The 12,000-nt window shown below is 37.8% G+C and overlaps 1 protein-coding gene across 1 annotated transcript in view; it reads right to left on the bottom strand.

Moving 5' to 3' along the window:
- The window catches only part of ENTREP2 (endosomal transmembrane epsin interactor 2), a 349,185-nt gene that overhangs the window by 88,818 nt on the left and 248,367 nt on the right, over nucleotides 1-12,000 (bottom strand). The window contains exon 3 of the mRNA XM_012764608.3: nucleotides 2,937-3,047. Coding sequence (XP_012620062.3) covers nucleotides 2,937-3,047 — 111 coding nt within the window. The remainder of the gene's footprint in view (nucleotides 1-2,936; nucleotides 3,048-12,000) is intronic.

Below are 12,000 nucleotides of genomic sequence, written 5' to 3'. Positions count from 1 at the left end.
TACAAAGAAATATATATTTACAAAACATATAACACTGGCCAGCTTCTTTAACATAAGGAAGTGTATGTATGTATATATGAATTATAAAAAGTAACATACTATTAAAATGGACAACAAACATGAATGGCAGTCAACAGGTAAAGAAATATAAGTAACTTATAAACAAATGTAAAGATGCTCAATTTCAAGTTTAGTTAAAGAAATGAAAATTACATAATAAAGTCTTACATTTTTATCAGATTGGCAAAGATAAAAAAATTTCTGACAACACACAAAAGTGTATAATCAGACACCACCATATATTGTTGTCAAAATGTATAATGGTGCCTTGTTTTTAGAGAGCAACTTAGGAACAATATTCTAAATTTAAAGTACACTCATATGTTTCAACTGCAAGGACACTCTTAGTAATTTCCTCTAGGTCTGCTTGCATTCCTGTCTTGTTCACTACCAGACCCTAGTGCTAAGACCAGTCCCCCAAGCAGCAGCAAAGCCACTCAGTAACTGTTGAGTAACAAATGTGCACAAAGGGTAATATTCTTTGCCATGTTCGCTTTAGCAAAAGATTAGAAACCTCTCTAACCTATCCTTCATTGAGGGATGGTTAAATAAATGATCACACATCCATCCATCCAGTGGAATTCTCTGCTGTTCTCTATTTAAAAGAAGATCTCCAAGTGCTGATACGGAAATGTCACCAAGCTAAATGGCTGACTGACAAAAGCACTGTGGCAGTGTGTAAAATCGACCCCTATGTGTAAAAAATGATACATACACAAAAATATGCATAGACAATGACTGGGAAGGCAAAAAAATAATTTTTTAAAAAACTCTATTAAAAGTGGTTACTTCTGTTAGAAGTCTGGAATAAAATATTTACTTTTGTTTATATGTCCTTTTTATGGTGAGAACACTAGTTAATTTTAAATTATGTAGAGGAAACAGAGGTAAACACTGCAAACACATATGGAGATGTACTAGGTACTGTAAAATAAAACAAAAACTGGAGTGAAGAAGTTGGAAAACATTTGGATAAACCAAAGCAAACACTATGTTCTTGAATGGGAAGACATAGTATTGTTTAGGTGTCCATTTTCCCTCAAGGTAATCTATAAATTTAATACAATTCTAATTCAAATCTCAAATCCATTCCTTATAAGTCTTTTTTAAAAAAATCAAAGCTCACAATTAAGACTAGGCTAGAGTATTTTTAAGAAGTAGATTAAAAACTCTGGGATGGGGTAGGGAATAGAACATGTCCTACCAGTTATAAAAATAGGTTTTAAGCTGGGTGCAGTGGCTCACGCCTATAATCCTAGCACTCTGGGAGGCCGAGGTGGGCAGATTGCTCAAGGTCAGGAGTTCGAAACCAACCTGAGCAAGAGCGAGACCCCGTCTTTACTATAAATAGAAAGAAATTAATTGGTCAACTAACATATATATATATAAAATTAGCCAGGCATGGTGGCGCATGCCTGTAGTCCCAGCTACTCGGGAGGCTGAGGCAGCAGGATTGCTTGAGCCCAGGAGTTTGAGGTTGCTGTGAGCTAGGCTGACGCCACAGCACTCACTCTGAGATTAAGAACCAGAGGGCTCAGCCCTTCAAGAATGGGCACCATGCATGGGCTTTCTTTTTGGTCTGGACCTCTAGGCACTGTTGCTTCACCTCACCCCAATCACTCTGTCTCCCCCACAAAGGGCTCTGTTTTGGAAAATGGGGGCGTGAGAAAAAAAACGGCCAATCTCTTGTGGGTTGCCAGATTTTACCATATTCGTGGCACCTAGTATTTAGGATTAAAGAGCCTGACCAAGTTACGGATACAAGATGGGAAGTCTTTGTGATAGAGACGGAGATCCAGGTTGTGCTAATTCTTGGTAACCATGGAGAGGACTACGCCATACTGAGGATACTTCTGTGCACGCCAGATGGGGATGGGATCTGATCGATGTGCTCAGGCCTTATTCAATGGAAAATAACAAGATTAAGCTCTGAAAATTACTTTCTGTAACTCAGTAGGTGCTTCAGCATTGAAACTGTGCCAACTTACAAAGTCCTGCTGGCCTTTGTAGATAAGAACGCAGGGAGCAGCAGGCTTCCCACAGCTGCCCGTGAATTCAAACAACATGGCCTGAAGACGAGTAGGAATGGCCCCGCTGCAGAGAAACTTCTAGTCATTCAGTACCGACTTCTCAGAATGACAGCCACAGGCAGAGCAAACAGATTGGTAGCTATGGAGGAACATGGCCCTGAAAGGTAGCCTGGTGTTGTCTTCAAGATAAAGAAACAAATGCCAATGTCCCCACACCCAGGAGTCACCGTCCTGTCAGGAGTCTAAGTACATCCTACCTGAATGCAACCATACCCACTTCAATTTCTGTACCAGCCAGACAAATGTACTGTAGTACCATGAGCTAAGTTATCCTAAAATAATAGTTCTATCCAACAACCCATTTATTGATCCTCTACAATGTACACAGCAGCATGCTATCTACAATTTTTCTAGATTCAAAAGAAAATTCTTTTTAATTGAAAAATGAAAACCATATTGTTTTGATGTACTCATTATCAAGCGTATATGTGTATTAGCATTTAAACTTGACTTACTAAATTGATTTTTAAAAATTCAATGCAAATAAGAAGCAATGCAACAAATGCTAAAATTTAATAGTAACTAAATACATTTATTCTAAAATACACTACACAGTGATCCTTAAAAATACACTATTTCTGACTTACAAGTAGAACAAGTTTTAATTGAATGAATTTCTAGAAATGAATCAACTTAACCTAAATTCCTTAAACATCTAGAAAACATCACAATTAGTTGAAAGTTCACACGAGAGCCCAAGAATATAATAAAATTAATTTTTAAATTGGTCTCGTGCAAAATCAAAGCCTATGACCTTTATGAAAAGGTTTGCATTTCATTACTCACCAACTGGCAGCCTTCTAGGGAGTTGACTAGCTGAGCATTCTGACAGGAGAGGATTGAACCAGCCAAATTCAGCATCACACACACTGCAGAAAGCAGCATAAAAAAGGTTATCTGGAAACAAACCAAACAAAAAATTGATTATTCACTTGGAGAGGCTTAAAGGAAAATTGAATTAGCTTTCCAACAGCTTTCAGTTGATCAAATAATTACACAGATAACACATGTATGTGTTTTAAAGGAAAGTGTTAGGTTATTTCTCAAAATTCCAAATTCATATTATCTTCAATAAAAAAAAGTAAAATCTGTAAAAAGCCATAGCAAGCTACCATGATTTTCTTTGAAATCTATTACAATAAAATATTTAAGAAGCTAAACTTAAAACAATCATGCATTTGTATACTCTCAACAGTAACAAGTTATAAATTATTAAAGAAAATCAAGTGAAAGAAGTATACTTATTAAAATGCCTTTAAGTTATTTCTTTTAATTTTTATTACAGAAAATTCCTTACACATGCATGTAAAACCAGAGACAGCAGGATAATAAAGCTCCATGTACCCACCACCCAATCTCAGTAATTAATCCACTCGTGGGCAACTGTGTTTCATTTATAGCCCCTCCCCTCCTGAGTATTTTGCAGCAAATGTCAGACATCATATAATTTTATCCTGAAATACTTCAGTGTGTATTTCTAAAGTAATTAAGTTACTCTCTGAAAACATAACCAAAATACTATGATCACATCTATTATAATAAAAATTCATTAATATCAAATATTCAGAGTTCACATTTCTCCAATTGTTTCAATTTTTTTCACACTTTGAATTAGGCCACACAGGATACAAAGAAATGCCATAGAGCACCGCTGGATAGCTCTTGGTCTATGCTGTGGGTTTCTTCCCCCTGTTTTTTTTTTTTTTCCTTGAAATTTGATGAAGAAACCAGTTCATTTGTCCTATCGAGTTTCCCATAGCCTAAACTTTCTGATTGTAGCCTTCTGTCATTTCATGTTTCTCTAGCCTCTGTATTTCTTGTAATTTGGTAGTTAGATCTAGAGGTTTGACTATATTCAGACTAATAACAGGCAATTATTGTCTCTTTTTGTGATTTTGGCAACCATTTCTGACAATTGCTTAGATTCATTAATTTATTAGAGTTTCCAAAATAGTGCTAGTCTAACTCCATCATTTTCTTTGTTTTTTTGTTTGTTTTGAGACAGAGTCTTGCTCTGTCACTCAGGCTAGAGTGTAGTAGCGTCATCACAGCTCACTGCAACCACAAACTCCTGGGCTCAAGGGATCCTACTGCCTCAGCCTCCTGCGTAACTGGGACTACAGGCATGTGCCACCCACCACACCTGGCTAATTTTTCTATTTTTTGTATAGATAGGGTCTGGCTCTTGCCCAGGCTGGTCTTGAACTCTTGGCCTCAAGAAATCCTCCTGCCTCAGCCTTCCAGGGTGGTAGGATCACAGATGTGTATTTTCTTTGTTTATTAACAGGAATATATATATATAGACAGAGATTTTCCCTCAACTGTTTTGCTACCCTGAGGTGTAGTTCATATAGGAAAAGCATATATTTGACTCTTTCTGTTCCTTTTCCAGAGTAAATAGTAAGTTCACATGGTACTAGATTTGCAAAATAAACTCAAGGAGACCTATGTGGTTATCTAATGCTCTTGCTACACCTATGTAAATAATCTGCCCAAATCTAATATAACAAGACCTTTTTTTGTGAGTGAGAGTAATCTTTAATATGTTCAAGAAGGGGGAGACTGTCAGGAAAACTTGTTAAAGACTTAAAAATGAACAACAAATAAATTACTGCATATCTGCATATCCTTGATTTGTGCCTTTCATTGTCTTTATGGGGTTTTTTTGTTAAATTTTGAGACAGGGTCTTGCTCTGTAGCCCAGACTGGAGAGCAGTGGTGGGATCATAGCTCACTGCAGCCTCGAACTAATGGGCTCATGTTGTCCTCCTGCTTCAGTTTTCTGAGTAGCTGGGACTAGAGGTGCACGTCACCACACCCAACTAATTTTCTTTGAAATTTTTTCCATAGAGAGGGGGTCTTGCTATGTTGTCCAGGCTGGCCTGGAATGTCTTACCTCATGAGATTCTCCAGCCTCAGCCTCTGCTCCCCTCAAAGCATTGGGATTACAGGCATGAGCCACCCCTGCCCTACCTCTTTATGGCCATTTTAAAATTTTGCAAGTTGTAGAAAACTGAGAGTAGTGCAAATGATTCTTGACAATACAAATATAAATGAATTTTGTCAAATGGAATGTAATTGATTATTGTCCCATGGATATTGACCACTTTTACATCTATTTGTAAGTTTATTTCAGCATTCTTTATTGCTTGTGTGTGCAGTGTTTGAATTTTCCTTTAAACTGCTTATAACATCTTACTGGTTCCCTCATTAAATCATGAGTTAAATATGATCTTTGACATATGTTTATTTTTAAAAAGTTGGTTCCCTAGCATCCTCCAAAGTTAACTAATGAGGTACTACTCTTTTATTTGTTTGGGGGAAGGAGTGTGAGTCATTGTGAACCACGGACTTAAAACATTTGATGTTTCAATAACTGGCATCATTAGCCAAAGGATCTACTCAAGTTGACACCTGGGTGCTCGCAGCACAACTCCAGTAGACTTTGATAGCTTTCTTGCTTTCTGGTATGACAAGACGCTCCCAGCCGGGCGCGGTGGGTCACGTCTGTAATCCTAGCACTCTGGGAGGCAGAGGTAGGTGGATTGTTTGAGCTCAGGAGTTCTAGACCAGCCTGAGCAAGAGTGAGACCCCATCTCTACTAAAAATAGAAATTAATTGGCCAACTAAAAATATATATAAAACATTAGCCGGGCATGGTGGCACATGCCTGTAGTCCCAGCTACCCGCGAGGCTGAGGCAGGAGGATTGCTTGAGCCCAGGAGTTGGAGGTTGCTGTGAGCTAGGCCGACGCCATGGCACTCTAGCCCAGGCAAGAGTGAGACTCTGTCTCAAAAAAAAAAAAAAAAAGACGCTCTAGGGTCTTCTTACACATTTTCTGCCCAAGAAATCAGCCATTTCTCCAGTAAGTGTAGGTTCCTTTCAATGAGAATGGTATTTAGATACCATACTTTTTGTGCTAGAGATGCTCTTTGCTACCTGGAGGACCATTGTTTTCAATCTTTTCAGTTATTAGACCTATCATAAGTGCATAATGATATTTCTGATTTAAAATCAAAACTACCATATTTTTAACTCAACCACATAAATTTTACATCTGTATCTCCTTTCAGCCATGCCCAAAACTTTATTTCTCAATATAATTATCTATTGCATTTATTTCCACAATACATACACAATAGTCTCAAAATAACGATGCCAATGTAACTACCCAAAACTCAACTACTGAAAACAGTTTGGCTGGGTGTGGTGGCTCACATCTGTAAATCCCAGCTCCTTTGGGAGGCCAACAAGGGAGGATCACTTGAGGCCAGGAGTTTAAGACCAGCCTGGGCAACAAAGTGAGAGCCCCGTCTCCACACAGTATAGTAGTAGGGCGTGGTGGGGTGTGCCTGTAGTCCCAGCTACTCGGGAGGATCACTTCAGCCCAGGAATTCAAGGTTATAGTGAGCTATGATTACATCACTGCACTCTAGTATTGGACACTTTAATAATCTTTATGATAACGGAAAAAAAAATCTAAGTAGAATACAAATAAGGAAAAAAGGACCTCAATGCTGTATCTAATAGACACACACAGAATATTCCAACAACCTCAGCAGAACACATTCTTGTTGGTTGGGTGAGGTGGCTCATGCCTGTCATCCTAGCACTGTGGGAGGCTGAGATAGGAGAATGGCTTGAGCTGAGGAGTTCAAGACCAGCCTGAGCAAGAATGAGATCCTGTCTCTAAAAATAATAAAAAAAATTACCTTCCTGTCAAGTGCAAATGGATTATTATCCAGGATAGACCATGGACCATATGTTGGAAAATAATTCTCCATAAATTTTAAAGGATTAAAATTATACAAAGTAACTTCCCTGATGAAAGTGAATTAATACAAAGTAGACTGGAAATTAAAAAGAGAAGGAAAACTAGAAGTAGACTAAATACATGGAAATAAAACAATCCTAAACAACAAATGGATGGAAGAGGAAGTCGCTAAGGAAATCAGGAAAAACTTTGAGACAAATGAAAATGAATATACAACACCAAAACTTACAGGATCCAGCAAAAGCAGTGCTCAGAGGGCAATTTTCAGCTGTAAATGCCTACATTAAAGGAGAAGGATGATCTCAAGTCAAGAATCTAACTTTACAACATAAGGAACTAAAGAACTAACAGTAAATGAAAACTAAAGCCAGCAGAAGGACAAAAATAACAGAGGCTAGAACATAGTTAATTGAAACACAGGGTGAAAAACAACAGAGATAATCAACAAAACCAAAAGTTGGTCATTTGAAAATATCAACGAAACTGACAAACCTTTAGCTAGGCTAAGCGAAAAAGAGGAGACACAAATAACTAAAATCTGAAATGAAAGTAAAGACATAAACATTGACCTTACAGAAATGAAGAGGATTCTAAGAGAATATTGTGAAAAACTGTATGCAAACAAATGAGATGATCTAGAGATAAAATGGATAAATTCTAACAAATGGCAAAGATTCCCTCTTCGACCAAATTCTAGCCAGGTTCCACTGATCCCGCTTCTCAACAAGGCTTCAACTTTGGCCTATAAAAACTTGACTGAAATATTAACACAGTGTCTAACAGCTCCAGGCCACATCCCCAGGATGACCCTGGCTCCTCTGAAAGTGCCTGCCTGAGAACACTCAAGGCTGCTGAGACTTCACTGCTTGTTCCAGCTAACACCGCAAGTGACATCCCGTGTCCCAGGCTCTGTGGGAGGGCAGGAGCCTAACTTTGATAAGCACCAGTCAACAAACCCAGATAGCTTTCACATGGAACAATCCTGCTTCCCACTTTTTGTAATATTTCACTTCTCTGACTCTACTAACCACCGCCCCACTCACCCTCCCTCCTACTTCCTCATTCTTTCTTAAAAATGCCCAGTCACCTCTGTGCAAATCTAAGTTGAGTTCAGTTCATGCTGGACTATTTTGCCTATTATAATAGTATATATTACTAATTAAAATCTGTCCTTACCACTTTAACTGGTATCCAGCTTTATCTCTGATAGAAACACACAAATTAACAAAAGTGACTCAAGAAGAAACTCTCAATACCTTTCTAACAAGGACAGACATTCCTACTACCCGCAGTGAGCTTCATTTGTACTTACTGCCACCACTCCCTGTCCCTTGCATCATCACCTGAGCTCCGCCTCCATGAAAACCTGTCCACTGTGCCAAAAAAGCTGGGGACCCTGCTCCAAAGAACTCTAGCTCCTTTGTGGTGGAGAATGGAATTCAGAAACAGGTTCCCAGGTTTGCTCGTTCTACTGAGAAGTATCATTGTGGCCAGGGTGTGGGGGAAGGGAAGGGGGACCTCAGCTTTAGAGAAATGATCAATTCCAGGTCTGGGCCAGGGAGAGTTCGAGATAAGGCTGAATGATCTTTTTGTTCCACAAAGTGAAGAAGTGCTCAAAAAATTATGGGGGCATGTTAAAGACACAAAAGCCAGCTTTAAAGGGCTAAATCAGGGACAATTTGAATATCAAAATATATAATGATAATAAAAGATTATGACTCATGGATCTTTACTAAGTCTCAAAGTATCTCCATGCAAGTTATTCACTTATTATAAGGGAGAAAAGTTGACAGTAGAGAGGTATGGCAAAAAAAACCCTTAACCAAAGTGATCAAAGTTATAAAATAACAAGACAAATTGAAATTTTGTGCTACCTGATAGGATCCAAAAAGAATAACAGCAATGCTTCTGTGATATTACTGCCAAAGAAGCATAATTCAGATTTGATCATGAAGAAACAGCAGACAAACCCCAGCTGATGTTTAAAAACTAAAACAAAAACAAAAACATAGGCCTTTATTCTTCAAGTGTTAAGATTATGAAGTTCAAGGAAAAACTGAGGAACTGTCTGCAGCCCAAAGGGTGACTAAAGAAACATAACTAAATGAACTCAAATAGTTCAGGGAACAAAATTCTTTGCACTGTGCTTGCAACTTTTATGTATGTTTGAGATTATTTCTAAATAAATAAATTAGGATAACCTTAAAGCCAAATAATGATAATATAATATAGGAAAATTACAGAAAATTACCCACACCTTAGGTCAAAAAATACAAAAATTATAAATTTTGAGCTACACATGTATTTTTTAAAAATTCATCAATCAGAAACATTTGTCCCAGAAATGCAAGAATGGTTGCATTCTGTACATCATAAGAATTAGTGTTATTATAGCAAACTATACTCCCAGATGCCAAATTTACAGGGTTAAAATAATTAACCATATTGGCAGATGAATAAAGAATATATGACAAATTCCATTTCTATAAACATCTCTAAGCAAGGTAGAAATAAAAGGAAAGTTAAATAACTCAATAAAAGGTGTTTATGGGGAAAAAACTAATAGCAAACATGACAACTGATGGCAAAACTTTAAAAATTATTCCTTTTAAAATCAAGAATAAGGAATCAGAAACATCATTGAGGGCTGTTGTAACTACTTCTTTTCAATAATGTATTGCATTTCCAGCCAATGCAAAAAATACAAAACTAAAACAAATGGTATAAGAATTGAAAAAGAAGAAGAAAAACTGATATTATGATGCTGCAGAATTATAATAGTATGGTATTGGCAAATGGATAGCAAATAAACTAATTCAGTCCTGGTCATGTATTTATATATGAGGCACTGCTGTGTAACACAGAGGGTGTTATAAATCAGTTTGGAAAGAATAAACTATGAAAAAAATTGGTGCCACGCTATCCATACAGGAAAAATAACAACATACCATACACAAAAATAGATCAAAATCATAAAGATCAAAACTTTGAATACAGAAGAAAATTGGAAAATATCATCAATACAAGGATTAGAGAGAATTTTTTAAAGCACTATACCAAAAAATATCCCTTTATACATTGATGATTGTGAGACATTAAAATCAAATCATCTGCTGACTAAAAATAAAAAGTGAAAATGTGGAAAATGAAAATCTGGAGGCAAGTATTTGCACTAGATTACCATACACAGTGGATTAATATGCAGACCATATAAAAAATGAAAAAGGTCTAACAAATGTGAAGCCTGATGGTTGTGAACTAAAATCCTCAACCCCTACCGGCTGACTGAATGGACCCCCTCGTGGCCAGAGGAATATTCAAGGGCAAAGTTGCCTGCCAGGAGGAGGGAGGTCAGACAGGCCTTATCATGCCCCCCTCCCTTCTTGGAGACTTCCTTTGTAACCCATTAATAGGCCTGAGGGTATGCAAGACAAACCTGCAGGCCTTCTATTTGCAACAAATGGTGGCTTACCTCTGGTAAACAGTTTATGTTAAAACATTCCACCTCTTTAGACAAAGCTTCATGTCTTTAGCCAATTACAATCTAAAGAATCTTTAAACCCACCTATAACCTGTAAGCCCCCGCTTCGAGATGGCCCTCCTTTTTGGGCCAAACCAATGTATACCTCCCACACATTGATTGATGGCTTTACCCATAACCCTTGTCTCTAAAATGTATAAAAACCAAACTGTAACCCAGCCACAGCGAGTCCACTTGCCCAAGGCCTCTGGCAGTGGCTCCCGGTCATGGTCCTCAAATTTGGCTCAGAATAAATCTCTTTAAAATTATTTTACAGAGTTTGGATTTTTTCCGTTAACATGGTTCAAAAATAAGGAAGTGAGTGCAAAAGACAGGAAAATGCTTAACCTCACACTAGTCACCAAAAGGTGCAAGTTAACATCATAATAAATTATTACTACCTACCCACCATAATGGCTGAAAAATGTGATCACCAAGATGCAGACTTTTTTTCAGTAGTTGGTTTGCTCTATTATTACAGTTTCTGATTCTTTTTTTGAAATTAAATTTGATGTTTCCACACTTCGGTTTTTTTAATGCAAGAGAAAAAAAAAGATACTGAAAAGGACAAGTGTCCACAAGGGGTGGGAGAATTGGCCAAAAAACTCACCAAACAAAAACACCAACCTACATAAAATGTTGCTGGAAGCGTAAGTTGACACAAGCTCAAGAGCAATTTGGCAAGACCCCTGGATTGCTCTGTTTGTTTCTGGCTGGAGGAACTCTCAACACATGTGCCTAAGGAAGTCCTTGTACACTGCCTGCAAATAGCAAAGAACTGGAAAGAACTGAACTGTCTAGCCATTAGGTGTTAGGATGGAAAGCCTGGTAGATGCTCCAGCACAGGTGGAGAAAGATTTCTCACACAGAGAGTAAGGCATAAGAAAGTAAAAAAAAATTAATTTTTATCCTTTAGAAGGACAGAGAGAATGAGAGAGAAAGGGGCTAGGGAAGACAGACAGCAGGGAGACAGTGTGGTATCCCAAAGAAAGGGAAGAAGGAAGATGCTAGCAGCAAGGCCACATGTGTTGCTGCTTTTATGGGGACAAAGAGAAAAATATTAATTGTTGTAGAGTTAGCAGGTAGCTGTAAGATCTTTGTTTCTTCTGTTGCGGGAGACTTGGTTATCTCTGAGATGTAGTCAGCCTTATCACAGGGAAATGTTGGTTGTGTCACTGAAATACAGTTTTGGGCAAGAATGGGAAGACCTGGAGTTTACCCCCAGGTGTCCGTGCAGGAGCTTCTCAGGAACTCCTTTCAGCTATAGAAACAGATTCTAAAAACTTTGAGCCAGTGAATGTAAAGAGAAAGATTTACATTTCCTTTGTGACAACAGAGTCTCTGCAGGGTGCCTGCTAGCTAGGGAGAGAAATGGCAAAGAGTAGGGAGGGTTCAAGATTGATCTTTAGGTATTATTAGAAAATTATAGGATCAGATATTTTCCTGTTATTTCAACAAGGCCACCCCATCATTAGGAAATAGTTAAACGAAGGCCCGTGGAATTACAATCAAAACAAATAAATCAGATTTTGTATGTATCTACATGGCTAAATCTG

Source organism: Microcebus murinus, chromosome 7 (assembly GCF_040939455.1).
Source record: "Microcebus murinus isolate Inina chromosome 7, M.murinus_Inina_mat1.0, whole genome shotgun sequence".
Taxonomy (NCBI): domain Eukaryota; kingdom Metazoa; phylum Chordata; class Mammalia; order Primates; family Cheirogaleidae; genus Microcebus; species Microcebus murinus.
The sequence above is the reverse complement of the archived record's forward strand: the minus strand, read 5'-3'. Positions and strand labels throughout refer to the sequence as shown.